The sequence below is a fragment of the Lynx rufus genome, unplaced genomic scaffold (genome assembly GCF_022079265.1).
Source record: "Lynx rufus isolate CCGP_SWC_20201006 ecotype Redwood Valley unplaced genomic scaffold, mLynRuf1.p SCAF_3, whole genome shotgun sequence".
Classification (NCBI taxonomy): Eukaryota; Metazoa; Chordata; class Mammalia; order Carnivora; family Felidae; genus Lynx; species Lynx rufus.
In genome coordinates this window covers 166,768,337-166,795,375 of record NW_025814845.1, presented here as the reverse complement: position 1 = coordinate 166,795,375, position 27,039 = coordinate 166,768,337, and the positions used below count along the sequence as shown (strand labels likewise).

At 43.3% G+C, this 27,039-nt stretch overlaps 1 protein-coding gene across 2 annotated transcripts in view; it reads right to left on the bottom strand.

Annotated features, from left to right (window-relative positions):
* Positions 1-4,956: 4,956 nt before the first annotated feature.
* XPO7 (exportin 7) overlaps positions 4,957-27,039 on the bottom strand; it is a 40,841-nt gene continuing 18,758 nt past the window's right edge. For both annotated transcript variants that reach the window (XM_047092440.1, XM_047092441.1), the window contains exons 13-28: positions 26,338-26,443; positions 23,326-23,461; positions 22,739-22,812; positions 21,513-21,593; positions 20,532-20,595; positions 20,016-20,124; positions 18,948-19,054; positions 16,340-16,428; positions 15,524-15,631; positions 12,830-12,912; positions 12,390-12,604; positions 12,009-12,147; positions 9,817-9,977; positions 8,352-8,450; positions 7,557-7,684; positions 4,957-6,559 (exon numbers count right to left, since the gene is read on the bottom strand). In XM_047092440.1, coding sequence (XP_046948396.1) covers positions 6,466-6,559; positions 7,557-7,684; positions 8,352-8,450; positions 9,817-9,977; positions 12,009-12,147; positions 12,390-12,604; positions 12,830-12,912; positions 15,524-15,631; positions 16,340-16,428; positions 18,948-19,054; positions 20,016-20,124; positions 20,532-20,595; positions 21,513-21,593; positions 22,739-22,812; positions 23,326-23,461; positions 26,338-26,443 — 1,793 coding nt within the window. In that variant the 3' untranslated portion in view covers positions 4,957-6,465. The remainder of the gene's footprint in view (positions 6,560-7,556; positions 7,685-8,351; positions 8,451-9,816; positions 9,978-12,008; positions 12,148-12,389; positions 12,605-12,829; positions 12,913-15,523; positions 15,632-16,339; positions 16,429-18,947; positions 19,055-20,015; positions 20,125-20,531; positions 20,596-21,512; positions 21,594-22,738; positions 22,813-23,325; positions 23,462-26,337; positions 26,444-27,039) is intronic.

Sequence of the window (27,039 nt, the reverse complement as noted above, 5' to 3'; positions counted from 1 at the left end):
GTCATGATGTATTATCTTTTTCATGTATTCTTGGATTAAGTTTGCTTATATTAAAAATGTTTGCATTTACGAGGGATATCATTCTAAAGGTTTTTTTTTTTTTTCCTTTTAACATCTTTGTCTGCTTTTGGTATCAGGGAGATGTTTGTTTCATAAAATGACTGGCAAGTGTTCCCTCTTCTGTTTTCTTATGTTTTGTGCAAGAGTAGAGAAGTGTCCTTGGATCAGAGTTCAATTCAGGCTCACCAAGAGCTCTGCACTCATCCCTGCATTGTCTTGTGCTTCCTCTGCCTTGACTCAGTTGCTGCCCCATTCTAGAACCTGAGAATTCTATTAGAATCCTCTATTCTTTACTCTTCACATCCAATTGGTCACAAAGTGTGTCGATTCCAACCTCCACCCTCTACCTCCCCAATCTTTCTTAGCTCTCCCTCCACAGTCCTTGTCTTGGTTCAAATCCTTATTACCCACTAGCTGATGGGTTAAACAAAGAATGATCACTAGCTTGCTTTGCAAAGTAGCCTCTTGAAACTTGAGGCTTTTAGGATCAAATACTAACCTCTTTCTCTCTCTCTCTCTCTTTTTGAGAGACACAGAGAGAGAATGAATGAATGAATGAATGAATGACAACCTGAGCGGGGGAGGGGAAGAGAGAGACCAGGTCATAGAATCCTAAAATTTTTTTTTAACGTTTATCTATTTTTGAGACAGAGAGAGACAGAGCATGAACGGGGGAGGGGCAGAGAGAGAGGGAGGCACAGAATCGGAAGCAGGCTCCAGGCTCTGAGCCATCAGCCCAGGGCCCGACGCGGGGCTCGAACTCACGGACCATGAGATCGTGACCTGAGCTGAAGTCGGACGCTTAACCTACTGAGCCACCCAGGCGCCCTAAGACCGGGTCATAGAATCCTAAACAGGCTCCAGGCTCTGAGCTGTCAGCACAGAGCCCGGAGGCGTGAGATCATGACCTGAGCCCAATTCCGACGCTTAACGGACTGAGCCACCCAGGAGCCCCTAAATCCCAATCTCTTGTGCCCAACCCCTCATTGACATGTGCACTTTCCTTTCAGCCGTGCAATTTTTGCACCCTCGAGAAAGGTACAAGGTGTACAATGCAGCGGCTTTTTGCACTGCCTGAATATTTCCCCCTGCCTTCTTCCAAACGGCTTATTCTGCTAGGGCTCGACTTGGGGGCAGGGGGTGGGCTCCTTGGTACTCCCAGAGCATACTAAGCCTCCAACGATCACCCTTTTTAGCCCGTTTGCCCACTTCATTGAGTCCTTCCCAGCCATGAACCAAGTCCTTGAACAGTAATTCTATGATTATTACCGCAGATACTAGGTGTGAAGCCACAGTGCTCGTGAACTCGAACCCCTACAAGGCACAAGGTTGGGCAGAAGTCCGGGCGCCTTAGTAGCCCAGGTCCGCCTTCCCCAAGAACGTCCCAGGACCACCCAGCTGCCAAACCCTCCTCCAACCGCAACCAAGAGCCGCCGAGAACAATTAGGAGTAACGACTGCGCTTGCGCAGGGCGGCAGAGGCGGGGCAAGCGACGGCGCCGAGGAGATGCCGGAAGACAGGGCCTATGTGCGCAGACGCGACGGGGACGGAAGGAACGCGTGGAAGCTCTTCCGGGGCGCGGCGGTTTGTCGGGGCGGGGGTACGGGGTCGGGGTGAGCTCTACTTTTCTTCTTCGTGAGGTCGAGGGGTTGATGTTAGCGGCTTCTACTCGTTTTCTTTCGGTATTGACTGTGGCAGCGATGGAGATTAACCCGCCCGTACCATGCTGCCGGGGCTTCACCCAGATTAGTCCCAGCTACTCTCCACTGTTCACCTGCCATCTGGTCCCGACTCGTAAGGAGCACATTTTAGCTGCTGAGGGGAGAAAGGGGGGGCTAGGAATATCTCAAACCTGAGTAGGCCGTAAGACGTGGAGACAGGGACAGTGGGGAGCGACTCCAGAAAGGAAGTGGGGTTCTACTTGGGGTCTTGAAAACGGCAGGTCGGCAAAGGGCATGGAAATTTAGACTGAGAAGAGAGGGTTCTGCAGACGGGGAAAAGGAGGTAGGATGCACGAGATAGGATGTGGAGGCAGATGCCTGGTTGAAGGGAAGGGTTCTACTGCAGCGTTTGTAGCCTGGTTGGTAAAGTTATAACTTGGTTTGCTTTTGTGGCCCCTGTCCCACACGGCAAGGTGTTAAAGGGTAGGCCCTGGGCTTACTGATAAATAGAAACGATAATGGTCTGCTCTCTTAAAAAGTGGTTTCATTTTTGATTTTTCAGTTGAATTAATTCAGCCTCTAGAGGTTGCTTTACCTTCATTGCACAATATAATCAGTCTGTAAGAGCTGAGTTTTTTGACTTTGAGAATACTGTTCTTAAATTCATCCACCCTTTTACTTTATCAGACTGTATAGTGGCGTGAGCTTCTCGAGGCCAAATCTATTTTCCAGTTAGTTTTTGTCTCGAGTTTGGTTGTCCTCCAGACCTTGAATGGACTGAATTTGTTATCTAGTAGCGGAAGTTAGGAGATTGCCCACTTGTCCCTCTTCATTCCTTTGTAACGGATAATGGGGTGGTTTGGCCCATATAGGTAGTCCTGTATGCTTAGATCTATTATAAATTGTCTTCATGGTTATCAAACAGAATTAAACATATAATTGTGTGTGATGCCTGTGTAACAATGTAAGTACTGTTCACTATGCTTTGTAGTTAGTTTGTACTCTTGAGGGATCTTATGCAAAGAGTGGGAAGTGAATTTGCCTTGCACATGATGTTGTTTGCTTTGGAGTTTCCTTTTCTGTTGCTGACCATCAAAAAGGTATTTGTCCTGAAGTGGATGCTAAGTATTTGGTAAATGAACAGGTAGCAACAGTCAGGCTACCCTGAAAACCGTTAAGGGTTTTCTGAGGAAGAGGGATTAATATTCTAAGCTTGATCCCGTCCTCCATTCTGATCATCTGATGTCTCACGGTCTGGCAGCTGATTCGTTTAGTTGACCCACTGCTCCTGAAATACACCAAAGTGGCTGACCAGTGAATTCCAGGTATCTAAGAAATTGCAAGATAGATGTAATGGACCCAGGATACAAGCTACAGAGGCAAGAATTCTTAGGCATTCATTACCTAGCACTCAGTTGGTAGTTGTATTAATTATGGTTGGTGTGTACATTTTTATCCTTTCAAATTTACTTTTGAAATATCTAGAGTAGGGCTTTTAAAATGTTTACAGACATTTATGGCTTGTGCAGGTTCCCTGTATTCTCTTTGCTTTCCTTTTTTGTCGTGGCATTTGGCACTTTGGCAGCATTGGAAGGCAACTTAGGTGTGTTTGTAGATCAAGCCAAAAATCTTGGGTGGGAGAAGGGTTGGCTGGTGGCAAATGGATACAGAGAAGTGCTTTGGTTCTTTACACTCAATTCCTGTTACTTCATGACATTGGGTTAAAGTCATATCAAAACTTAAAATTTGACCCTGGGCCAAATCCTTCTTCATCTGATTTATACTTCAGTGGGAATAGATAACCCTTATTTAGGCAGAGGCAACAAAAAAACATGTACATACATAATACAATTTAGTCATCTGCCATAAAGACTTTAGGTGTTTTGTCAACGTTAAGGTATAGTTTGTGTAAGGAAACACTGTCTAAAGACACCTGACTTGACAACCATAGTCCCCCAGGATAGCCTAGAAACTAATAAACAACTCTTTTTAACTGAATAAAGCCTACACAGGACTTTGAGGGGAAACCAAAGTTTAAAGATGACTGACTTTCACATTTATTAAGACGGGTCATGTTCAATTGCTAATTTGACCAGAAAAAATATCTTATTTGGCTTTTTTGGGGGTGCCCCCTCTTGGAACTGTCAAGAAAGGAACAGCTTTACTGTTTAAATAGTTTAATGTGGTTGTAGAAGATTTTAACTATGGCAGTTTGTCATGACTGGACAGCATTAGGGCTGCGCTGAGGAGATCACCATGTTTGGTGAGTCTCTTGCCTCTAAAATTGTTTTTGTGGAAGGGAAAGGAGGGCTCTGCCATTTTGCTGATCAAGCAACATCTCAGGATAGTTGGGGCAGAGGAGGTTTTTCAAGTACCAGTGAGAAAGTTATTTTGTTTCATTTACTGTAGTAAATTAGAATTAGAATTCCAGGTCACTGGGGCATGTGACTGGTGTGTTTTGCATATTAATGAAGCCTGACCATCTTATATTTCTCTTAGGCTTAGAGATAGACTTGGCTAAGATAAATCCATTCTATTTGCCTTCTGGTCATTAGAATACACATTTCTGCCTTCAAAATAACTTAGGACCAAGATACCACCCAGAACACTGAAACAGCAAACATAGGTAGCAGTACATCTAGATAAGGTAGACAAGAGTGGCACTCTAGAGCCTGTGATTCATTGGATGTAAATCTCCATTAAGATACAGTGTTTCTGGTAATTAAGTTCTTTTATACCTAGGTACTACATAGTATGGGGATGAGAAATAGCCCTCATTAACTATAGGGTTCTTCATTTGATAATTCTGGCCCATGAAGCCTGCATAGTACAGTGAAAAACTTACCCTTGAACCTGTCAGGGTCTAATGAATGAAGCCCAGCTCACAGAAGAGGAGCGGGGATCAGGACGTTAACAAAACTGGGCTTTCTGCAATCATTACTTCTTTGCCGATTGCTAGTAGAGGTAGAGTGGCTTCTCTCTTGTAGTTGTGGATATCAGCACTGTATGTATCTATATATATTTATATCTATCTGCATAGATATATCAACTAAAACAATCATACTTTTAAAAGAAATGGAGTCAGACTTAGTTGAATGAGAAACAAGCGAATTTTACAAGGGTGAGACGAACCTGTCATTTACTGGCTTTTAAGAATGTGTGTTTCAAACATCTTAGTGTGTTTAGAGTGAGACGTGTCCCTATAGACACACTAGACTTGATCGCTGAAGCCAGGTCAGTAGAAACCATTGAAGTTTATTGGCGGTCACAATGCTTACACTGTATGCAGCAAACACCCTTACAAGTCTATCCGCAACCTGATCACGCAAGAAAGGATTCACCACACAGTCGCCAGAGGAGAAGGAAAAAAAAATTAACAGGCTTGTTTCTGGGGGTAGAGGAGAGAAATAAAGATAAAACCTAATTGATGAGTGTCCCATGGGCAAGAGCTGAACTAGAGATGCGTACAACTAGCAGCAGCAATTGTGGAAAAAGTACAAGGCAAATAGCTTTCTCCATTAATTTTCTTCTGTAGGTTAATTTTTTTAATATTCAAAACATTTATTATGGTTTTTATTTTATAAAAATGTATATTTTTAAAGGGTGGGAGATTGTTAAATACTTCATGCTAGGCAGACCTTGTTATTAAGAACCCCTCCACTGTAGTAACTTCCTCCAGTTCATACATTCACGAGTGCAGGGTACATATATAAATATCCACGCGCACACATCCACACACACTGCCTCAAGGGCTGGGGAAGACTCAAAGTTACCGGCCATACAATCAGGCCTCTGGTGGACTCATCCAAATCGCTCAACAGGAGAGCAACTGGCTCAATTCCTTCTCTCTGGTCTCTACCTTTACAGAGACTGAGAACCCTAAATCATAGAGTTACATCGGACTTATAAAAGCAAGAGGCATCTGTCTGAGGATGAGGATAAGCAAAGTGGGAAAAAGGATGAAGCTAAGAACACCAAACACTTTTAGCTGGAGTTGTCTGTCACTGCAAGAGGCCAACGGACCTAGGGCAGCATCTACGGTTGAAGGGGAAGGATGGTGCTCCACATGGCTTAGAGTTCCTAATAACAAGGGTAATACAGTAACAGGAAGTGATAATTTTGGGGGCAAGGAAAGGGCAATAAGAAAAAATATACATTTGGAATTTTTACCTTTTTTTTTTTTTGCCTCTCTACACTGTGTCACTAAATATATCTCTGCACGTTCACACATCCTCGTCCAGTAAAGCTTCAGGCCACCAGAATACACATTTTTTTCTCACTCGCATACACAACCCCTCACATCAGCATTGGTGCACTAGACTCTGTAAAAATTTTTCAGTCACACTTTTTGTTTTTAAACTTGAGTCAATATAAACCTTGTTCAAAATGTTATGAAAAAATGTACATGTTTATACAAGGCAGGTTGTGGCAGGACACTGGGGGTTCCTCCCCCACCCCCTGGGGTGGCCCCAGGAGGAGGGGCTGGAGTCTCACACACTTGTGTCTCTATCTCCTCCCACCACCCTTCCCACCCAATCCCCCCAGGAACCAGCAGCGCCCTGCCCCCTAGTGAGTGCACTCACATCCCTATTCCCTGGGGAAGTAGCTAGTTGACCTTTGCCATTTTCCCCACACCCCTGGTGGAGGGGGCCAGGATCAGCCAGGCCCTCTCCCTTGTAATTGTTTGCCCCTCTGGGCCAGACCAAAGGGACGCTGCTCTGTACAGGTAGAGTCCAAGGAGGTGTCAGCTCATCATATCATTGCTATTCACGCCGTAAGTGGAATTCTTCATCGAGTCGTTGACTTCTCGACGGAATGCTGACAGGTTCTGGGTGAACCTGCAGAGAGGATGAATTGTAGGTTGAGGGAGTAGGGTGGAAGGGAAAGGTCTTTGCCTAAAACATTTCTGGCAGAGAAGTGGCTACTGAAAGGCAGAATGCATGAATCTAAGGTCAGTTAACCTCGGTCTTAAGACCTTAAGGGAAAGTTGAGCTAGTTTTGCACCCCTTTCTACCTGACAACCTTGTGGTAGACTTGGAGATCTGGTCAAATCTGGGGCTTTGAGGGCCGCCTTGAACTCGTGACAGCACAAAAGGAAAATCTGAGAGGTGGGAAGTAACCCTCACACAGTGAGGGTGTGAAGAAAATGAAGCTATTTCCTTTCTTAATGCCGGAGACCTGTCAATATGGTAGCTGCTAGCCTCACATGGCTGCTGAACACGTGAAATGTACCCAGTACAACAGAAGAACTGAAGCAAATTACATGGAAATTTAAAATTCTGTTCCCCAATTGTATCTTAATTAGTTTTAAATTAAAATGCCATTTTTAAAATGAAATCAAATTTAAACTTGAATTCAGGGAAACCTGACATTCAATTCAGTTACTGGACAATTTCTAAGTATGTTTGGTATACTTGAATATGGGAATCTACTTTGTCAACTGTAAATTTTATGAAGTCTAAATACAAATCAAGCATTTCAAATGAGTAGTTAGCATCTGAATTAAGATTCCCTGTTAAATGTACAATATACAGAATCTTGAAGACTTAGTAAAATAAAAAGAATGTTAAAATTCTAAATTTTTAAGTCTGGATTACACATTGACATAATATTCTGCATACATTAAGTTACATACAATGTATTAAAATGAATTTTGTCTGTTTCCTGTTATCCCCTTTTAATGTGGCTACTAGGAAATTTAGAGTTACTTATGTGGCTTGCTTTTCTATTGGACAGCACTGCTTTAGACGGCCTCTAAAAGACTGTTAAGGAGTGTCCTGTTTCGAGGACTGGAGAAACTGCCTATGACTTTTCGGCAGGGCTCTCTACACTCACCTGTCTCTATTTTTCGTAAGAAGATTTCGCTCGATGCCTTCCATCAGGTTTTCAAAACACAGATGCATAGCCTGCTGCTTCTCTGGTGGCTGGCTGTTCACGATACTGTTCCTTAGGTCAGAAAAATACTGTGGGGCAAGGAGTGAGACAGGGTAAGGAGAGATGAGGCTTATTAGCCTTCCCTCTTCTGCAGGGTGGAAGGAATGTTCTTCTCCAACAAGACACAGAATTATCTACCAAAACTGGGTACCTTTTTTGATTCAAGCAAGTACTTGCCAGATAATTTATCTTCATCTTACTTAAAAATCAAGAGTTTTAAATTTGTAAACACTCTAAGGGTCATCTGATCCAGGTTCTTGATTTTATCTTATCTTTTAAGGAATCCCTATACCCAATGTGGGGCTAGAACCAACAACCCTGAGATCAAGAGTTCCATGCTCCACGAACTGAGCCGGACTGGTGACCCGGATTTGGTTTCTTTTATAGGAATCTCTAGACTTCCTTATATTTGTTTGTGGTAGAGCTGAGCTAGAATTTAGGTCACAGGTGGTCTGATCTCCAGGTATATTCCCTTCTGGTAACATTTCCTCAGCCTTTACCTTTGTCTGAATTGCTATACATGGTGACTTCTAACAGTTAAGTGATTATGTACTTGTCAAACCATGAACAGAACATGCTCAGAAGACAGGCTATCTTCCCTCTGCTTTACCATCATGGGGTGTTCCTATAACGTTCCCCACAGTGCCCTGGCAAATGATAGCTAAATGTGTCTGCCCATGCTTCTGGCTCTCTTACCTTTTCATTAAGTAGTATCAAGCCAAGTAGGGGCCGAGACATAGACCACTGGTTCCTACAGTCTTCAAAGATGATGATGTTCAGCACCGTTGACAGCATCTGGAAATGGAGAATCTGAGGCAGTGACCTAGTGGGTAGCTACCCAAGATAGAATTATAGATTCCAAACAGAAGAGTTTATTGGGTTGAACGCCTCTTCTGTCTGGAGTAAACCAGGCAAATAGTTTATGAAGTTTCATTTTAATCTTCTATTATGAGGTAAATTTTCTAAGGTATTTCCTTTCCTGCTTTTTAAATTGGTTTAATATTTCCTTTAAAAATGGACCTTTCCAGTTCACCCTGTTTTCTGTGGGGAATGGGATGGGTCACACAATGATCATACTAGGTAAAATCCCTTTGCACTGTAGCTCCCCGGTACTTGTCTGAGAGGAGATAGCCTTTTTTTTTTTAAGTTGTTTTTTTTAAATGTTTATTTATTTATTTTTAAAAAAAAAATTTTTTTTTTTCAACGTTTATTTATTTTTGGGACAGAGAGAGACAGAGCATGAACGGGGGAGGGGCAGAGAGAGAGGGAGACACAGCATCGGAAACAGGCTCCAGGCTCTGAGCCATCAGCCCAGAGCCCGACGCGGGGCTCGAACTCACGGACCGCGAGATCGTGACCTGGCTGAAGTCGGACGCTTAACCGACTGCGCCACCCAGGCGCCCCTAAATGTTTATTTTTGAGAGAGAGCAACAGAGGATCCCAAGCAGGCTCTACACTGACAGCAATGAGCCCAATGTGGGGCTCAAAGTCACAAACTGTGAGATCCTGACCAGAGGTGAAGTCAGAGGCTTAACCGACTGAGCCACCCAGGTGCCCCAGAGACAGCTTTTATAACATTTTGGGGATGTGATACGAATGTGAATTATTTCAGTTTCTTTAGAGAATAATACAGACAAAGGTGGGACTAGTAGCTAAAAGCTAAATAATTCCATTGATCCCCTTTCCTTATCTATTTTTATCTATTTTTGCAAATCTTATTTTTGCAAAGATGCAGCATACAAATAAAACGATGGCAAACATATGGTTTGATCTCTGTGTGGTCAGTTATTTCCCTCTGTCCTGCATTCCTGTTCCCACTTTGCAAATGGGAGTAAAAGCTTTATAGCTGGGTGCTGCTAACTTGTGCCCCGCTTATGGCAACAGTCATTGCTGTAGAAGGAGGACAGGTCCAAGGCATAGCGGTAGGTGTGACACTTGGAAGAACAACTCAGACAGAACCTGATTTTTTCAGATTGTTTCTGTCTGATGATTGCTCAGCAAACTCAAAATCCACTGTAATTTTAAGGTGTAAACTTCACTTTGGCGGCATTATCCTGGTGAGACGTAAGACTCTGCACCTTGCTTGGCCTTTCTTCTCCCCCAGAGAGGGTCTTCCACTGTAGAACACCCCACAATGCCTCCTAATGCTCATGTTCCTTACCTGCTGGATCATCTCTGGATGCTGCTGCATGATATGCAGAAAGCGGTCACTCTCCTGGTTCAGAGGTGTCGTCCTCTTCTTGGTGCTCCGTGACAGTTGCTTAAAGAGGTATGTCACGATGTGGTCCAGGCAGGAGCAGCAGCCTGTGCATACCATGGTGTCTGGAAGAGGGGCAGGGGCGGATTAGAGCAGGGATACGCAGCTGCTGACGGTGACCCAGGCAAACATGGGTTGCCCTTAGCCGAGATCCCATAGAGGCAGAGGTACCCCGGCAGACTGGGAACTGCACCCGTTTCAGTCAACGCCTTGTGCTGGGTGTTTCCCATTAGCCTCTCACCCTCATCAGATAGCAAGGCCCGATCCTAAGTCTGAGAGTGTGTGTATGGTGATAGACAATATAAATGACTGATATTGACATTATTGACTCAGGTGGTATGGATGTAGGTCTTCTGCTTCATTAAAAAATAACAAACAATTTAGTATAGCAAGTACTTCCATTGTGCCAGATAGTGCTAATAAGGACCTTGTAGGTATTATCTCTTATTTATCCTCTTGAGAACTCTGGGAGGTAGGTGATCCATTTTACAAATGAATAAACCAAAGTCTAGAGATCATATTGCTAATAACTGGACCGGCCGTGAGGAGAATCCAAGTGTGAGTTGTTAAGCCTCTGCTCTGAGTTACAGGGGTGGCACAGCTTCGCACTGCCTAGCAACATTCCTGGTCTGTCAGAGGACCTGTATTCTTGGTTTCCGAGGCATCCTGTGGGAGCTGCAGACTCGTCTGTGTAATTTACAAAGGGGACACTGCAGCAGAGCTTGCAGACAGCGCTCTGACCACGTGAGGCACAGGCCAGGGCATTGAGGGATGAACCCTTAAACAAGTCAACCATTCTGTTTCTGTTTATACAGAGGGCCCTCTATTTTTAAGGAGCTATAAAACAGCCTTCCAAAGCCAGGTTGGATCCCTTGGCTAGACTGTCCTAGATATGCCTCTGCACCCTGCTGGAGGTAAATGTGTATCAAAGGGGTGGCATGGAGGTGTGGATGACTCACCATGTAGGCAATCCAAGTCATCCAATATGCATTTGCAATATATGGTGATTATTTTGCAGTTGACTTAATCCTCCCATTTATGTTCTGCTCAGCGTACTACAAAAAATGTATTTTTGGGGCACCTGGGTGGCTCAGTCAGTTGAGCATCCGACTTCAGCTCAGGTCACGATCTCATAGTCCATGAGTTCGAGCCCCACGTCGGGCTCTGTGCTGACAGCTCAGAGCCTGGAGCCTGCTTCAGACTGTATCTCCCTCTCTCTCTGCCCCTCCCCCCAGCTCATGCTTTGTTTCTCTCTGCTCAAAAATGGATAAATGCTAAAAAAAAAAAAAAAAAAAGTATTTTCTTCTTTGAACACATACACACCTAATATACACCTATTATGACTGCTTGAAGGTACCCAGGGAACAAAAGGGTTGACAGGAACCAGATGGGAGTAGGGGGAAAAACTTGTGAAGCTGGCTGTGTGAACACCTTCCACAGCCTCCAATTGCGGTAGGTTAGAATCCAGACATCCAGATACTACGGGTGCCTTTGTGCCCTCCTGCCCCCCCCGCCCCCCGCCATCTCTTTCCAGCTCTACTCCCCCCACCCCCCTTCTCTTCTGCACCAGTGTACCTGCCATCTGAATTTCCTGATTCTTTCTGGGCTGTAGGTGCTAGTAGTTGCAGTTCCTGATGCTGGGAAGCCTCCCCACTAACCTGATACTGCCCATTCACCTTTTTGGTTTATGCTTTGATATGAATGCTTTCAGCCAGGCCTTGTCTGACCCCCACCTCACCTCCTCAAAACTAGTTTAGGTATGCTTCCTGGCAGCTCTCTCAGCACTCCGTCCTCACTGTAGTAAGCAGAAAAGTGTAGGAAATAGGCAGTTGTCTATGTGTCTGCCTCATCCACCAGATAAAAAGCCCCTAAAGGACAGGGACTATGTGTTGTTAACTACTGTATCCTTAGTGTATAGCACAGTACTTGGTCCTCAGGACAGGGTCAGTAAATATTTGCTGGATGAGAATGTACTCATGATTCTTATACTCTCTGTGGTTAAGGCCAATTCCCCCAAAGCAGTAACCCTTTTGGATCCTGGGGCAAAATTCTCCTTTTCTGTTAAGTGGTTAAAACCAACCGACACGGGCGCTCACCAAGTGCAGTAAGTCCTTCAGAAATGGAAGAGAGAATATACATGATGACATGAGGTTCCAGGCTTGCAATAAAGTTCATGTGGTCCTGGGTCAGGACTTCCAGTAGTGAATAGTAAGACTGGCTAAGCTTGGGGTAATCCTGTGGGAAGAGAGGACAAAAATCAGGTTAGCATTGTGCACCTCCATATGCAGGGAGCAAGATCTTAAATAAAACAGCTCAGTTCCCTTCAGATGGGAAGACAGAAGAGCTAGCTGGAGCCAGCGTAAGCTCTCCAGAGAAATATTCAATCAGTGTTGGCAAAATAACAAACAAAACCCCCAAACAAAAACACGCAAACAAGATGACGGGCTCAGATCTTGCCAATGATGCTTAAGGCTTACCAGGAGGTCACTATGGGGAATAGAGAGGAGCAGCTTGATGAAGGTCTGTAGAGCATTGTCCAGGGCATCGTCTCCATAGAGACGGAAGACTCCAAAATTAACATAACTCCCACTGAGGGCAGCCTTCAGCATGGAGAAGCAGATGGAGATGCCCTTGAGCTTCAGTGCATAGACCTGATCCTTTGGGACCTCTCCTAGTGTCAGGATGCGATTGCCTGAGTGAGTAGACAGACATGTGGTAATATATTATTTATTCAACCACATTGTAACTGATAGTTTCTGTAACCAACTCAACCCTCTTACTCAAAGGCCCTTGGTGTCAGCTGGCATTGTAATACTGTCCTGGTTATTGCCAGGGCTAGCCTGAGACCTACACTGCATACACTAGGGCGACTGAGCTGGAATTCATTCCCAGGGTTATGCTCCTCTAAAGCCCTTACCATACATTGTTATCATCTTGCTTGTTTCTCTGAAGAGTAAAATGCCATTGGGGGAAGACACGTCAAATTGGAGCCGCTGGGATCTGAGCAGAGAACACAGAAGGAGAAAAAGTCAGGGGTATGTTGCTGGAAGACTGGGATACTTGAGGCTTGGGTGATTCTTTTTGCACTAAGATGTGCAGATTACCTATCCTAACATGGAATAACCAAGTTAAAGATATTTAACCTGTGACAGAGCTTGTATCTTAAAGACTAACACCTAGACTCAAGTTCTGCTTCTCAAAGTGAAAGCATTTAAAAGAAAAAAAGTGAGGCAGATGAAATTACTCTTAAAATTGTCCATTTTGATTAAAGTATAGTTTCTACAACAGTCATTTCTTGGTAGTACTAACTCAAAGCTCGTCAGACATTAATCTACATTTACCTTTATAGCTTTGGTGGCAACTAAGGGAGGGTACAAGCACTATTACCACTTTATAAAAGAAGAGAGGCAAAGGGACTGCGAATGCTACAGGACAAAGTAGGTGAGGCAAGCATTTTAAACAACTTGAGTTCTGGGGTGCCCAGTTGGGTTTGGCTCACGGTTTCAAGCCGCATCGGGCTCTGTGCTGGCATCTTGGAGCCTGCTTGGGATTCTCTCTCTCCTTCTCTGTCCCTCCCCCACTCATGCTCTCTCAAATAAATAAACTTGAAAAAACAAACAAACAAACAAACAAACAAACAAACAAACACTTGAGTTCTGAGTTCCTGACTGTTCTCTTGACCAGAGCACCTCTTCTTTGGTTTGCTCCACCTTTTAAATGAGCTTCTAGTTGGTCTTTTTAATGACTCTAGTTGGTTAAGGCCTCATACCTAACAGTCCTCCTTGATTCTTCTTTCCTTTCCTCCCCACACTGGATCCATCAAGATCTAGCTCTACAGTATGCCCTGAATCTATCTACTTCCTGTGCAGTCCTTCTGCTCCCACTCTTGTTCCCCCACAGTCTCTTACTTCAGAGTAGAGTGATACCTTTAAATAAGGTAAAAAGAGATCATTTTAATCCCATGCGTAAAAGATTTCTGCAGCTTCCTGCTGTAATGAGAATGCACTCGTCCTCACTACTGCTGTCCTAAGTTGCTATATGACTGGGTCTCTGCCGGCCTGTTTGACTTGTCTACTATGGCCTCCCCTCATTCACCATGCTCCAGCCAGTGGTATTTTCTGTCTCAAGTCCCCGTGAGCTCATCCCATCTTAGGGTTTTTATAGTTGTTCTCACTGTTTAGAATGCTTTTTTTTTTTTTTAAACGTTTATTTATTTTTGAGACAGAGAGAGACAGAGTATGAATGGGGGAGGGTCAGACAGAGGGAGACACAGAATCTGAAACAGGCTCCAGGCTCTGAGCTGTCAGCACAGAGCCCGACGCGGGGCTCAAACTCACGGACCATGAGATCATGACCTGAGCCGAAGTTGGATGCTTAACTGACCAAGCACCCAGGTGCCCCTAGGATGCTTTTTCCCCTTATTTTGCAGGGCTACCAGAGTCTTTCTTGTCATTCAGAACCCAGCCTAAATATCACTTTCTCTGAAAGGCCTTCTCTGACCCTCTTCTCCTTCAATTCCCATTTTATCAACTTTTTTTTCATAGCACTTACCATTATTTGAAATGATTTTCCATGCTTGTTTTACTGTCTTTTCCCCTGAATGTAAAATCTAAGAGAGGAGAGGTTTTGTCTGACACAACAGCTAAGAAAGTGGCTGGCAAAGACTAGATGCTCTCAAATATTTATCTTGTAAATGAGTAACTCTTGATTATAAGCCTGACGGGAGGCTACTGCCACCCCTCAGTAAGGCAGTTTTAAAAATTAATTATCTCGGGGCGCCTGGGTGGCGCAGTCGGTTAAGCGTCCGACTTCAGCCAGGTCACGATCTCACGGTCCGTGAGTTCGAGCCCCGCGTCAGGCTCTGGGCTGATGGCTCAGAGCCTGGAGCCTGTTTCCGATTCTGTGTCTCCCTCTCTCTCTGCCCCTCCCCCGTTCATGCTCTGTCTCTCTCTGTCCCAAAAATAAATAAACGTTGAAAAAAAAAAAAAAACTTTAAAAATTAATTATCTCAGGTGTGCCATGAGAGGCAGTTACACAGACCTGAAATTCTAGTGAAGTCAATGTGCCGGATTACTGTTTTCCTCCATCCCTAAATTTTTCGGCGAATCTAAAATTTGGTATTTTGGAAGTCTCTCTTACTCTCTTCTTAAGTAAATCTTTACCAATCCAGCTGCAATCTTGCAAATAGATACCTTTCTTAAAACGGTATTCTAATGCACCCGGCATCATTCTCAATTAGTCCTTCTGAAATGAGAACTTTGAAATGTGGTAGGCATGGCACCATTACTAAGTGTTAACTTTTATATGTGGGTGGCAAAATCAGAATGTTGGTTGCCGAATTCACTTCTTGTAAGAATGGGTATCTTGGGACTCTTTTCAAGGTGACTTATTTCCCGTAAGCAGCTGTGGCTTTGTGTGGCTGGGGCACCCTTTTTCCAAACATACAAAAATATACATACGTGAACTTTTATAGATATTTTTTGCAAATTCTATTAGCAGTGAGTCTTATTATCTTTCACAATCTGCCCAAAACATTAGATGAAATAATTTCTCCTAGAATTCTCTCGGGTAAAAGGGCACTTGTGCCCTTTGAAAATTTCCTCTTGCTTACCTATTATGAACTAATTCAGCCATGAGCTTGAGCACAGGTGTGGTACAGGCTGGATCATGGTACCATAGCTCAATTGCCCGCTGGAGAATTGGCATGTAGGATGGATATCTGTAAATGAAAAGCTAAGGAAAAATTCTGAATCCAGAAAGGTACAGAATTTAAAATAATCTCTCCGCATTGGCTAAGCATAAACTGTCAAGTTAAAGTTCTCTAATTTCCTGCCTCCTGCTTGTTAATCTTGCAGTCTTTCTAACCAGACTGTGTGTTCTTAAAATTTTCATAGGCATCTAATAATGTGCTGTAATTTACATAATGATTTTCTTCTGAAGAGCATAACGTATTTCATATTGTTATTTATCCTCTTATCCCTTTGTGACAGGGAAGCAGCTATTTCCGTTATATAACTACTGGAGAAACAGGCAGTCAGATACGAAATGATTTGTTCAAGGTTATGAATCCAAGGTTAGGCTTTCTAATTCCTAGGGAAGCTGTCTTTTCTTAGTAGATAGAAATATCTCTTTTTTCTAAGTGTGGCAAAATTCACATGCAGCAGCTCCACAGGCATTTTATATCTGGGTCCCAGAAAAGAAAGTGGTAGGAAACGACCTCGTTCATTTCCCCATCTCTCTCACGGGAGCAGGTAGTGCTATGCCATCACACCACTATGGAATGGGAGCTTACGAGTTGCCTTTGGGGGCAACTCCTTGCCTTCGTTGCCTCCCTAACCCTGCCCACCCTCATCCCCCATAACTACATCGCCCATCCACCCTCCAGTTAAGGCTTGTAGTAGCACGCTCCTGGTCTGTATTAGGATACATCCACTCAAACAGCATCATGAAACTGGTCTTGGCATTGAAGGCGAAAGCTATCCCTCTCAGGTCTCTTACTAGGCCAACCAGAGTTCGCTGTAGTAGAAGGCAAAAGTAGGTTAAAATAGAAGAAAAACCAAACCTATAACTACTTGATGGGGATTTCACAAATGTGTAATCAAATTCTTCCACCATTCAACAAATACTCCTTCCCAGATATTCCGAACTGATCTCTTCCCTACTAGAATGGAATCTTTTCACTTAGAAAATTAGTTTTGTAAGCCTGTTATCTACTAAGAAAAAGCAATGGTTCCTGATCCATCACAGCAAAAACAGAAGCTGATAAAGTTTTAAGACACTAATATGGTTAAGTTCTAAGTAAAAAGGAGAAGAGCAAAAAAGCTTGATTGAAGAAGAGTTAGGAAAAAAGAAGATAAAAATGGCCAAAAAGTCCACACAAGAAGAGGCAGAGGGACCACATATCTGAAAGGTCTGGTACCACACCTAGTTACAAAGGCATCAGCACCACAGGAAATCAAATGCAGATCCTGCAGGGAGGAAACACAGCAGCCTCCATCTTACCTGCCCTGGTTGGAGGCCCTGGAAATAAGACTGATGTGTAAATGTTGGAGGGTAAAGTACACTTTCACAGTGAAAGAGATGGAGGCCTAAGAGGCAGATACTGTGCCATCATGCTGCTAGGTGGCATGAGGGCCAGGGTTAAGACTCATACCATCGAGACTCCAAATCCTCTGTTTCTCAGCAGGACTTTTACTTGTCCCGTGGGCCCTGAACAGCAGGAAGACTGCTTTTAAAAGCTGATAATCAACAGGCTCAAGGACACGGGCACATTTGGGTGTCCTGACTCATTTGCCAAAAATGACTGTACTTCTGGGGCGCCTGGGTGGCTTAGGCAGTTAATGTCTGACTCTTGATTCTGGCTCAGGTCATGATCTTGCAGTTCGTAAGATCGAGCCCTGTGTCGGGCTCTGCACTGACAGCCCTGCTTGGGATTCTCTCTCTCTCTTTTCATCCCTCCCTCCCTCCCTCTCTCCCTCTCTCTCCCCCTCTGCCCCTCCCCCACTCACACACACACTCTCTCTAAATAAACAAAACAAAACTGACTGTACTTCTAACAGCCTGCTTTAAGCAGACAATTCTCTTCCTAAACTGATACCATAACTTGTCTTCAAATCTAAGACACAGCAACTTTAAAAAACTTATTACATGAGGTGTGACAAAGATGTGGAAAATGCTTGCAGTTCGTGGCCAAAATGGTTCTTTTCATTAATTTCACCTGCTTTGGTATGGAACTAAAGTGATGGGGAAAAGGGCTGCTATTCAGTGATATCCCTCAATTATCCTTGGTACTGGTTAGTACTCCAGCTCAAGTTACTGACATGCTCCACACTAAACTCAGCTCTGAATAGTACCTATCTCAAAACACTGGTAGAAAGAGGGGAGACAGCCGGGCAAAGTGGTGTTGCTCTGTGACTTCCCTGATGATTTAGAGACAGAAAACTAAGAGGCTTTCTAGAGAAGAAAACAGAATTTTAGAATATTAGGTAAAGCCTGGCATCTTGGGGCAATACTTCTGGCTATTTGGGGACTATAATTCAGCTTCAGCATCATTATGAACACTGCAAAAAAGTCCTACGTCCTACAAATATTAATAGCCTAGTATCTTCTGGTTTTGGTCCAGAGATCTATAGACAAAGAGAGCAGGTATGTGTGAAGATGAGGAGAGCAAAAATCAAGAAATGATAATTCTGAGAGCCAGAAATCAATAACTAAAGGTAACTTTAAAATTCCATATATGTGGAAATTCATACACCTTTCTAAATGACTCCTGTCAAAGAAGAAATCTCAATGAAAATTAGAAAATCCAAAGAATTGAATGAAAATGAAAATGTTACATACAAAAACTATAGATTCTGGAGGCCTATTTCATGACAGTGTTAATATATTTAATGCTATTCAACTGTACACCTAAAAAACGGTTAAGCTGGTAAATTTTACATTATGTAAACCAACATGTGGAATAATATGCCTAGAGGGACAGTTATAGCTTTAAATGATTACATTAGGAAAGAAGGAGGGCTGAAAAGTTAGAATGGAAAAACCCCAAGAAAAACATATGAAAATCAACATAAAGAGCAGAACTGAATGAAGTAGAAAACAAAGATATAACAGGGTTTTGTTTTGTTTTTGCAAAGACTAATAAAGTTGACACATTTCTGGCAAGACTGATCCAGGAAAGAGAAAGCACAAATATGCAGTATTAAAACTGAGAGGCGACACATAACTAAAGATACAACCAGAGATCAAAAAACAATAGGAAAACACACAAAATAACTTTATGCTACTATATTTGAAAATGTAGACAAAAATCGTAAGTATTACATAAGAAAACACTTTAACATAAAAACAAAAGACTTTATAAATCTCTACTGGTTTGTCGATTTCAAAATCCCAGGAGCCCAAGAGATTAAATAGAAGTGAAATCAGTGGGAAATGTATGGATGAGCACTATTTTCTGTAGTAATAGCTAATCTAGTTTCTGTCAGGGGCTGCCCAAAAGCAGGAACTGGTCAGTCAGTGGGTGAAGGACTCACCTTTGCCTCTTGCTCGTTGAAACTATTAGTGCTAAACATCTGGGCCACAGCCTCAAATGCGGCTGTGAGTGGCAGCATGAATTGCTCATACTGATCTTCATCCTCTCCTGAAAGGTAAACAACCCAGGGTGTGACTCCAATATAAAAAATTCAAAGCTATGCATGCAAGGAAAATAAGATAGTATGAAAGATGAGCAGACCCGAGGATAATTCAAGGGGGCCCCTTTATCATCCCCACGGGTATGAGTACTAATTTCAGAATAAAATATACAGAGAGAATTTTTAAACTAGAAAATGGCCGGAAGTCATCCAGTCCAGGGATGTCCACATTGTGTTTGACAATACCAGAGGTTCCTATGTGTATGAGGTACTATGTTTTTATTTACTTCTCCTTAAGTGACAGCTGACAGTCAGTTAAGAAAGGACCGAGTCTGGTGTATGAGAACCTGATGAGACTCGTACTGGAGTCAGGTGCCTGTGGAGGCTCTCTTCACACTTCTCTCTTTTCACTAATCTTCCATAAACCTGGAAGGTTCTGTAATGTTATATAGTAGGATTGAACTTAAATAGCTCAGAATGAAGACAGTGCTGCGTTTCAGTCATTAGTTGACCTCAAACTGCTAATATCACATGGCAGCTACAAAGGCTCTTAAGCCTTGTGGGTTCACATGTGCTAGTGAACTGGGGCGGGGGGGGGGGAGGGGGGGATGAAAAGTTGTGTTGACTGTCTTGGGTGGGTTGCACCTTCATGTGGGGTAGAGGGTTATCTGGCCAACAACATGCATTTAGGCCTCAATTCTCTTAACTTTCTGAGGACAAGTATGAAATAGGTTTTAAAAATCACTGCACATCAGATGAAAACTTCTGGCACATATAGTTCTTCTCTTCCAGTTACAGGGACCATTATAGCATGATCTGTTCTTGGTGAAATCAGATCGTTATTTCAGACAGTTTTGTTACTGATGAAACAACAGGAGAGACCTCCCCCACATCTAGTTTTCCATGCTCAAGTAAGAATTTAGAACAATGCCAGACTACTACGCGAGCCTCTAGGATTTATTGCAGTACCTAAATCCACCATGAGGAGACGCCCAAGTGCCGTGTAGAACGTAGTCCGACACCTCATGTCTGTCAGATTGGACTGATTGTTAATACCCAGAAATGAAAAGTGCTCGCTCTATTAAAAAAAAGGAAGACAAGTTAAAAAGATAAAGACATGGGTCACAGGCGGAAGGCAAGACAGGAATTTCAGAATTACGGAGCCGTTTCAAGCTAATGGCCACATCGTCATTCCTTAAGGGTATGAGTGGGATTAAAAATTTTTTTAATGATTGTTGTTATCTACAACTAATTTATCTTTCTATGAATAATAGTAGGCAGCTTCACCATAATTCAGATAATTTGGATTCCAAAGAGCAGCTCAGATGAGAGTAAGTGTGATCTGGCAGTGTGAAGGGAGTCAGGGAGCAGTCTCTGGCTGTGGGGGCACTACGGACCTCAATTGAAACATCCCCCTTATATGGCTGAGGAAGTGTGTGTGGCTGGCTGGAGAGGAGAACCGGGAAGAGGTGCTAAATCACTCACCGTGTGATTGTTCAGCATGAACTGTACCGCACTAAGCTTCACTAGTTTCCTTACACTACTGTATGTGAAGACAAAGAAAGAAGGTCAAGGAAAGTGTGTGCAAATGAAGAATCTTTAATGCAGAATGCAACTTTCTAGGATAAAGTAGCTTCTTTCTTGGCTATGAATTCCATACCCAGATTATCTTATTTTCCTTAAGCACTTGAATATAACACCTGCCAAGCGGGGGGAAAATGTGTTTTCTTCTAAGCAGTATTTAACTGATTGATGACAGAATACCCATACCAAACTCCTATCTGTAAGAAAAGAGATAAAACCCAGCAGTTCCCCCCCAAGAATCATGAATATCCTAGGACAGCTTTTCTCACTGAGGCTTCTAAGAGCAAATTAAGCCCTAAATCCCTGCCTAAGGCATCCATGGTGTGTGGTGAATTAGGTTCTCTCTTATGCATTTAGAATGGCACTAGTTACGTACAATCTTAAAAGTCACTAATTTTTATAGGGTTTAGTCTCTTGTAGACCCCTGATTGTGGAAGCCTGCCTCAAGAGCAATTCAAACTTTATAGTAGACTTGGTCCAGGCCAAGAGGGAATACAGCCACTACTTTTACTGCAGGGCCTGGAATCAGGCTGCTTCTAGCAATAGGCTGACAATCAAGGTGGACTCTGTCATCACTGGGGATGCAAAAATCATGGCCACAGAGTGTATACTGATCAGACAGCTCTGCTATGTATTTCTGGATCTTAGAGATAACCAGGCATAAATCTGTAGAAACTGTTAGCTTATGGGGTGGCTCCTATTTGGAGTCTGGAATTCTCCCTGGATTCTGTGTGGGTATTGGCTTTGGCTCCTAGGAGAATGGAGAATACCTGAGCACACATAAAGCTAAATTAAAGTGGAAGCAGCAGGAGGCCATGATTTCTAAGACTGTGGCAAGCCACAGTTCCTGCTGTGCACAGAAACCGGCTTAGAAAAGGATATCCAATGGAGAGATCATTGAGAAGCTGTAGTGTCTTGGAAGTGATTGGTTCACAGCGGCCCCAGTACTTCAGGTTGGTGATGCTGGAGGACAAAAAGAAAAAAAAAGCAGGAGATACTTTTGATTTGCCTGGTTTCCTTGAGGGTTGGAAGAAGAAGAAAATCATCCACCAAGAGTCACCACACATCTGCATCACCAATTCACAGACATCACAACCACAAAAAATGGGTATAAAATCTCCGTACTTACATTTGGTTGACTAGAAAAATTATCCTTCAGATAATCTTCACTACTTGGTTCCAAAGCTACACTGGCCCATACCCAGGCCCTTGGAATTCTGGGGCACTCCAGGGCTGATTTCTGCAGCAAGGGTAAGAGATTTCTGCGGCAGTGATAACATGCAGACGTATGCAATTCTGCACCTGCGCCATCCACTGTCAGCTGCAGAATTCTAGTAGCCCTTGCTTCCGGGTTCTTGGCTGGCAGAGTCCTTTAGACCCCCTTTGCTTTTTGCATCAAATTATTAACCAGCTCATGAATATGGGTGTTTAGGATTGGGATGGCTGGAAGGGGAAAAATGTCACTTTGCACACAGCCCTGGGTAAAATATTTAGCTCCTAGTTGTGTGCTTTGAGATACTGAGCTCCTAAAAAGGGGAAAATGTAAACAAAGGGGGCAAAACTTAAAAAAAAAGAAAACAAACAAAAAAAGGGCCAATTAGGAGCTCCAACTTTGAAGACAGTTCAAATAGCACTAGATTTTGCAGATTCAAGACTCTTCAAGAGTGTGATAGTTCTTGAGAGGAATAAGCCTGTTTTAAAGTGGGGCTCTCCTCCTGGGGGGGGGGGGGCGGGGGCACACCTAGTGGAAATCAGCACCAGAAAACGAATGCCTACTCTGGGCATCTCTGGCAGCAGGGTGATTGGGTGAGAGGCTGAGCACCTCTGGGGAGGGATGTCCATTTTGCTAATGCCATGACAGGGTTTCACCGGTGATTCCAGAGGCTATAGAGGAGATTCCACATGAACAAAATTAAATCCTTGCCTGTACAAGCCTGGAATGCTCTGGGGCCGGGCCATATCTCTAAGCACAGCTTGTCACACACTCAAATGCACAATTTTCTGACGCAAACGATCAATGCTGGAATACCAAGGCACTGGCAGCATAATGCCAAGATCACATTTTACAGTTGCAAGGGACTCTTGCTGATGGCAAGCCAAACACTTACATTTTTCCTATGAAGACGCTTAGGACCATGGTCTCATCATTCAAGCCCAGAACTTCTGAGAGTCGGCGGTACAGCTGGTGTTGTGTTAAGGGAAGAGAAAGTAATCAGAAAATATGGATTAGAAAAATCACATCTCAGTACTGTGTTTGTCCTTATTCAGGGGTAAGATGTGGGAAGAAAATGGACGAAACTGTAGGGGAAGTCTTTGTTGAAGGGATTAAGCTAGTTTTGAAGTATTACTTGACACTGGATAGATGCCGAGCTATCTTACCAGTCCCCTTCGACCCTGAGATTATAAAGACTATCAAAACCTTCTGCTGTTCTCAGTATCAATTCATGTACAGAAACTGAGAATTGCCAGTGTTGAGACCAACAGATGTTTTGACTGGCCATTTGTTAAGCATAGGGAGCATTAGAGAGATGGACCCAATTCTTTGATGAATCTCTCAAAATTCTACAGATGAAGAAGAGACATGTGGGCTATCCTGATACTAAAACCCGTGTCTGAATTGTTATCAGATGTTTCTTAGTTAGCAATTCCGCAAGCCCAAGTGAGAAAGAAGTAGAGCCAACTGAGAGTCTGTTACCTTAGAGGATTTTTGCACCTGGTCCCCAATGTAGATCTTACGAAACTGTTCAAAAAAGCTCAGCATGGCCAATTCTAGCTTCTCGTTACCCGCTTGAGCCAAGCGAGAATCTGTCAGGTTCATCAGTTGGAGCACCCTAGAGGAAGAAGAGCAATGATTCTCTCAACAGCAGGATATCCTGGTCACTTTAGAAAATCCAACCTACCCTCCAATGGTCATATGTGTCTCCTCTCCTTACCCATCCTATCTAAAAGGCATTCTCTACAGGCTCTATGCTCTGCTGAGAGAACAAAATTCTCTATTTCTGCCCCCATAGGAACCATAGCCAGAGAATGAATATGAATGTCCGGTTGGATGTTTAAAACTTCTAGTCCATTGAGACCGTAGGCTGAGTCAGAACTCATAATTAGCTTAAAAATAGTGGACCCCACCCGCCCCCGACCAGTATTGGGTATTGGTCTTCCTGAAACTTCTGTGAGACCTTGAGTAAAGCAATTTATTTTCTGAGTCCCAATTCCTCACCCATAAAACGAGGGAGACTGGACTAAGCCCATGGTCCTCAATCTTTTTTCCCACAGAGACATGAAGGGAATGGACCCATGAAGGACAATGCCCACAGGTAGGTAAAAGCTCCAGGAACCAAGAGCAGATATACCACCGTGACCTCATCCCTGTGCTACTGTGACCTTGTCTCTTTTCCCCGAGCCTTTTCCTGGCGAAAGAATGCTGGAATGCAAGCATGTAAGTACTGAATGAGTGTTATTACAAGCAAGTCATCTGACATTTTGATGACATGAGAACAGGTGATAAACTATTTCTGACACATCATGAGTGAATCAGACTCAGGCCTGATGCTGTAACACTCAGTGTGAGAAACGAGGATACAAGACACTGTCTTCAATTTATATTAGGACACACACACACACACAGTGTCACACCAAGCTGCTGAATCAGAAAGCTTATTTGCTTTCATCCTTATCAAATCTTTGGTCGGCTCTTCAAAAAATGCCAGTGTGACATGCCGTGGAGACTTTTGTCGGGATTAAGGCACCTAAGGGCATACGGGCATCTGATAACAGACAAATGGGAATTTTCAGAATAGGAATTACGGATTGAAATGTCTGGGAACCAATATATTCTAAGGCATCATGTTAAAATGTGCTTATCTCTAAGGAGAGCATCTCAAAGTTCAGAAACCTTCAGGGTGGCGGTTCCCCAAGGTCACACAATACTGAAACATGACCTGCTCTTCTACTTGCATTCTGACAGGAGGGTGCACTGGGGTGTCCAGTGGCTACCAGACGCATGACATCATGACAGACTGCGGACACAGATCTGAGAATCCAGCTGACTTCTGGGCCACACATTAAAACAAAGACACTTTTCTCATTAATTTTTTTGAAAAATATTTAAAAAAACATTATTTCTGTTGACATGTTTTGGGCTTATTGTTATTTTTAAATGAATAAATTTAAACTTTCTCAGTTTTACTTATTTTTATTTTTTAAAAAAGATTTTTTTTGGAATGTTATTTATTTTTGAGAGATAGAGAGACAGAGCATGAGTGGGGGAAGGACAGACAGAGAGAGGGAGACACAGAATCTGAAGTAGGCTCCAGGCTCTGGGCTGTTAGCACACAGCTTGACACGGGGCTCGAACCCATTAACTGTGAGATCATGACCTGAGCCAAAGTCAGACACTCAACCGACTGAGCCACCCAGGCACCCCTAAAAAAGATTTTCAGTAATCTCTACACCCAACGTGGGGCTCAAACTCATAACACCGACATCAAGAGTTGCATGCTCTACTGAGCCAGCCATGCACCCCAGTTTTACTTTTTAATACGAAAAATATCAATAGCTGTATGTTATTTCCTTTTTAAGTTTTATTTTATTTAATTTGAGAGAGCAGAGACAGTGTGAGCAGGGGAGGGGCAGAGAGAGGGAGAGAGAGAATCTCAAACAGGGTCCACACTACCAGCACAGAGCATGATACGGGGCTCAAACTCACGAAACCGTGAGATCATGACCTGAGCCGAAACCGAGAGTGGGAAGCTTAAGTGACTGAGCCACCTGGGTGTCCTTTTGATAGCTATATCTTATAAACAAAAGCTCTTTGAGATTCTCAATTACTATTTATTTATTTTTAAAGTTTATTTATTGAGAGACAGAGAGGGAGAGAGGGGAAGAGCATGCATGTGCGCAGGGGAGGGGCAAAAAGAGGAAGAGAGAGAGAATCCCAAGTAGGCTCCATGCTCTGCACAGAGCCTGATGTGGGGCTCGATCTCATGACTATGAAATCATGACCTGAACCAAAATCAGGAGCTGGATGCTCAATGGACTGAGTCACCCAGGGGCCCCGAGATCCTCGATACTTTTTAAGAGGACGAACAGTCTTGGTGAAAAGGTTTGAGAACCTCTGCAATAGAGTAAAAAAAATCCTGCCTTTTTATTTCTGTGTTAGGTGAAATTTTAGAAATCATTAAATGTTCATTTATAGGTTTTTTTAGAAAGATGGATAAGAATCACAGGTACAAAGTAACTTGAAATCCTCTGGGTGGAAAAGTTATGTCAAGAGATTTGAAAGGCTGCAGAAACTCTGCAATTCCATATTTGGAAATATTTGAAGAACCACAGTTTCCTATTAGTCTCACTCTGCTATTGCAAAAGTAGTCCACATTTCATTAACTCTGAGATACTGTCCTTAAAACTAAAAGCTACTCCCTACTGTCATTTTCCTAATTCTGTATCCATCATTTCCTTGCTGAATTACTGCAGATGTTTCCTCAGTAAAAGCTGAAGGTAGAATTCCTGCTATATTTATAAAATGTATTTATAAAATGTCTGCAGTTGGACCTTCATTTTCATGGGCAATCAGGTTTGTGAGATTACATTCTATACATGGGGAGGAAAGCACTAACAGAAGCAGGCCAGGCTCCCATGGTTTGAGAACACCAAAAGGAGCGGTGGCAGTCACAGCAGTGAAATAGAAAGCCTCTGTGAGACCACTTACCGACAGACAAGCTCGCCATCCATAGCATCTTGCTCATCAGTGCTGGCAAATGAAACCCGGCCACCAATCACTGCGCCAATGATGTAAACCAGCCATGTCAGCCTTCCTGCAAAAGGAAGAAGATCTATTAGTGTCCACTCCAGTGGTTACTTCATTGAAGAAATTTCCTCACAGTGAGGTTCATTTCTTACTATGGGCTTCTGTAATCTTAAGAACACTATGGTAAAGCTATAATGCCTAACTTTTCCTACAGAGTATAGCTATCACCCCACTCTGCTAAGGGTGATGCCAAGGGGGAAATTCATTAGGTAACAGACATTCTCCTATCAGACAAGGTCATTACTTTTAGAGTCCAGTACTTTCTTGAAGTTAAAGACATCCATGTAGATAAGATTTTGGTTACTCTTCCCCAGCTACCTGTGGCATTTATTTATAATAGCCTTTCGTGCAGATGGAGGTAACTAATGATGGAAGAGTCATTTTGGGGTAAACGGAGGAAAGAGAGGTGGTGATAAGGGGCGCCTGGGTGGCTCAGTTGGCTGAGCATCTGACTCTTGATTTCGGCCCAGGTCAAAATCGTGAGTAGGAGGAGCCCTGCGTGGAGCCCTGATTGGCTCTGTGTTGACAGTGCAGAGGCTGCTTGGGAGTCTGTGTCTCGCCTCTCTCCCTCCCTCCCCCACTCCCCGACTTGCGCTCTCTCAA